The sequence below is a fragment of the Gekko japonicus genome, unplaced genomic scaffold (genome assembly GCF_001447785.1).
Source record: "Gekko japonicus isolate JY-2015 unplaced genomic scaffold, Gekko_japonicus_V1.1 scaffold2894, whole genome shotgun sequence".
Lineage (NCBI taxonomy): Eukaryota > Metazoa > Chordata > Lepidosauria > Squamata > Gekkonidae > Gekko > Gekko japonicus.
In genome coordinates this window covers 180,147-181,815 of record NW_015160925.1, presented here as the reverse complement: position 1 = coordinate 181,815, position 1,669 = coordinate 180,147, and the positions used below count along the sequence as shown (strand labels likewise).

General features: G+C 54.3%; 1 protein-coding gene across 1 annotated transcript in view; it reads left to right on the top strand.

The window, feature by feature from the left end:
• RGS19 (regulator of G-protein signaling 19) overlaps positions 1-1,460 on the top strand; it is an 18,108-nt gene extending 16,648 nt beyond the window's left edge. Inside the window, exon 5 of the mRNA XM_015424890.1 lies at positions 936-1,460. Within this exon, the coding sequence (XP_015280376.1) occupies positions 936-1,124 (189 nt within the window). The 3' untranslated portion in view covers positions 1,125-1,460. The remainder of the gene's footprint in view (positions 1-935) is intronic.
• The last annotated feature ends 209 nt before the right edge of the window (positions 1,461-1,669 follow it).

Genomic DNA, 1,669 nt, shown 5'->3' with positions numbered 1-1,669 from the left:
TTCCTTCCTTCCTTCCTTCCTTCCTTCCTTCCTTCCTTCCTTCCTTCCTTCCTTCCTTCCTTCTCCTCCTGCCATTTATGTTTAAAACCTTTCTAGCCACCTTCCCCCACCGAGCCCAATTTACAGTAATCCACAAGGTCACTTGTGTTTTGGTAAAATACCCTTCCTTCAGACCGCCACGGAAATTGCAGTGGGGCAAATGCCTTCTGAAACAGAAAAGTTTCCACGGGCCTTTGAGAAGGCAGAGCAGAGGAGACACGAGAACGGGTCCTAGCCAGGAGCTCCATTCCGCTCCCTTAGCGGCGTAGCGTGTATTTGCCATGTGGGTGTGCCAGAGCCTCCTCGGGTGTGGGGGTTCCGTGTTCCGAAGGAAGTGCCGGGGGCCTTGCATGGAAGCCACAAAGGAGATCAAAAGCCAGTGCAGCTGTTTCGGTAGCTGCACTGCAAGTGGGAAACAGTTTTTCACTCTTAACAAACAGGGCCCTGCTGCCAGTGTTCCTTCTAAGCTGAGTTAGTGTGAGCTAGCTCACAGTTCTCTAGCCTCCAGCTCACACATTTTTGCCTTAGCTCAGGAAGGATGGGGCTCCAGAGCAAACTAATTTATGCAGTCGCCAAATCGCTCGCTCACAACTTTAATGCCAGGAGCTCACAAAGTAGAATCTTTGCTCACAAGGCTCCACAGCTGAGAGGGAACATTGCCTGCCGCGTGTCGGATTCACCCAAGCTTCCAGCTTGTCTTCAGGGGCCGCCCCGCACCCAGTGTATTACAGCAGTCCAGCCTGGAGTTTACGAGTTCGAGAAAGCGGGTCCCACCCCAGTCAAGCTTTTGTTCTCCTACCCCGGTTCTCTTCCTCCCTCTGTTGTTCGGCACCCCGCCTACACTAATTGGTGTTTTGTTTTTGTGTGTGTGTGTGTGTTTCGCTCGCGCCATTCAGGTCAGCCTGGACTCCCGCGTGCGCGAAGGCATCAACTGCAAGATGCAGGAGCCGTCCCCGCACACCTTCGACGACGCGCAGCTACAGATCTACACGCTCATGCATAGAGACTCCTACCCACGGTTCCTGAGTTCAGCCATATACAAATCGTTAGTCCAGAGCGTCTCACGGTCGTCTTCGGAGTCCTAAGGTCCTCTCGCCTTTCCCGGGGGGCGCAGACATGACGGGACAATTCTCCTTCTCCACAGGACGGGGGCGATGGAGAAAACGGACCTCAACCTGTGATCTTGTGCCACCGATGGAGCGAAAACGGCTCCCCGAATCCCACAAACACCTTAGTTTTTGACTTCTGCCTCCTCGTCCGGCCACGGGAACGCTCACTCTGTTAATCTTGCCCCGTCTGCATCCACGGAAGGGTGGGCAATGGCTCCTACTGTCATGTGAACGTCAAACTCAGGCCTTCTGCTTTTACTACTGAATCCATGCTGGCCCGTGTGGAAAAATAAGAAAATGGAGGGGTGCGGGGAACACGGGGCAAACGGGGGGGGGGCAAAGTCCTAATTCCTGGATGCCGTTCCCTTTCTTCGATCTTTCGTTTCCTTTCCTGTTCGAGAGAGCGGGTTGCACGACAGTCGCGCAGGCCCAAAGAAAAGACCTCCGAAGGTTCAGGTGGCAACTTGAGTCAGGTTACTCTGCCCGTCGGATCGGGGGGGACTGAATTGCGCAGAATTGCC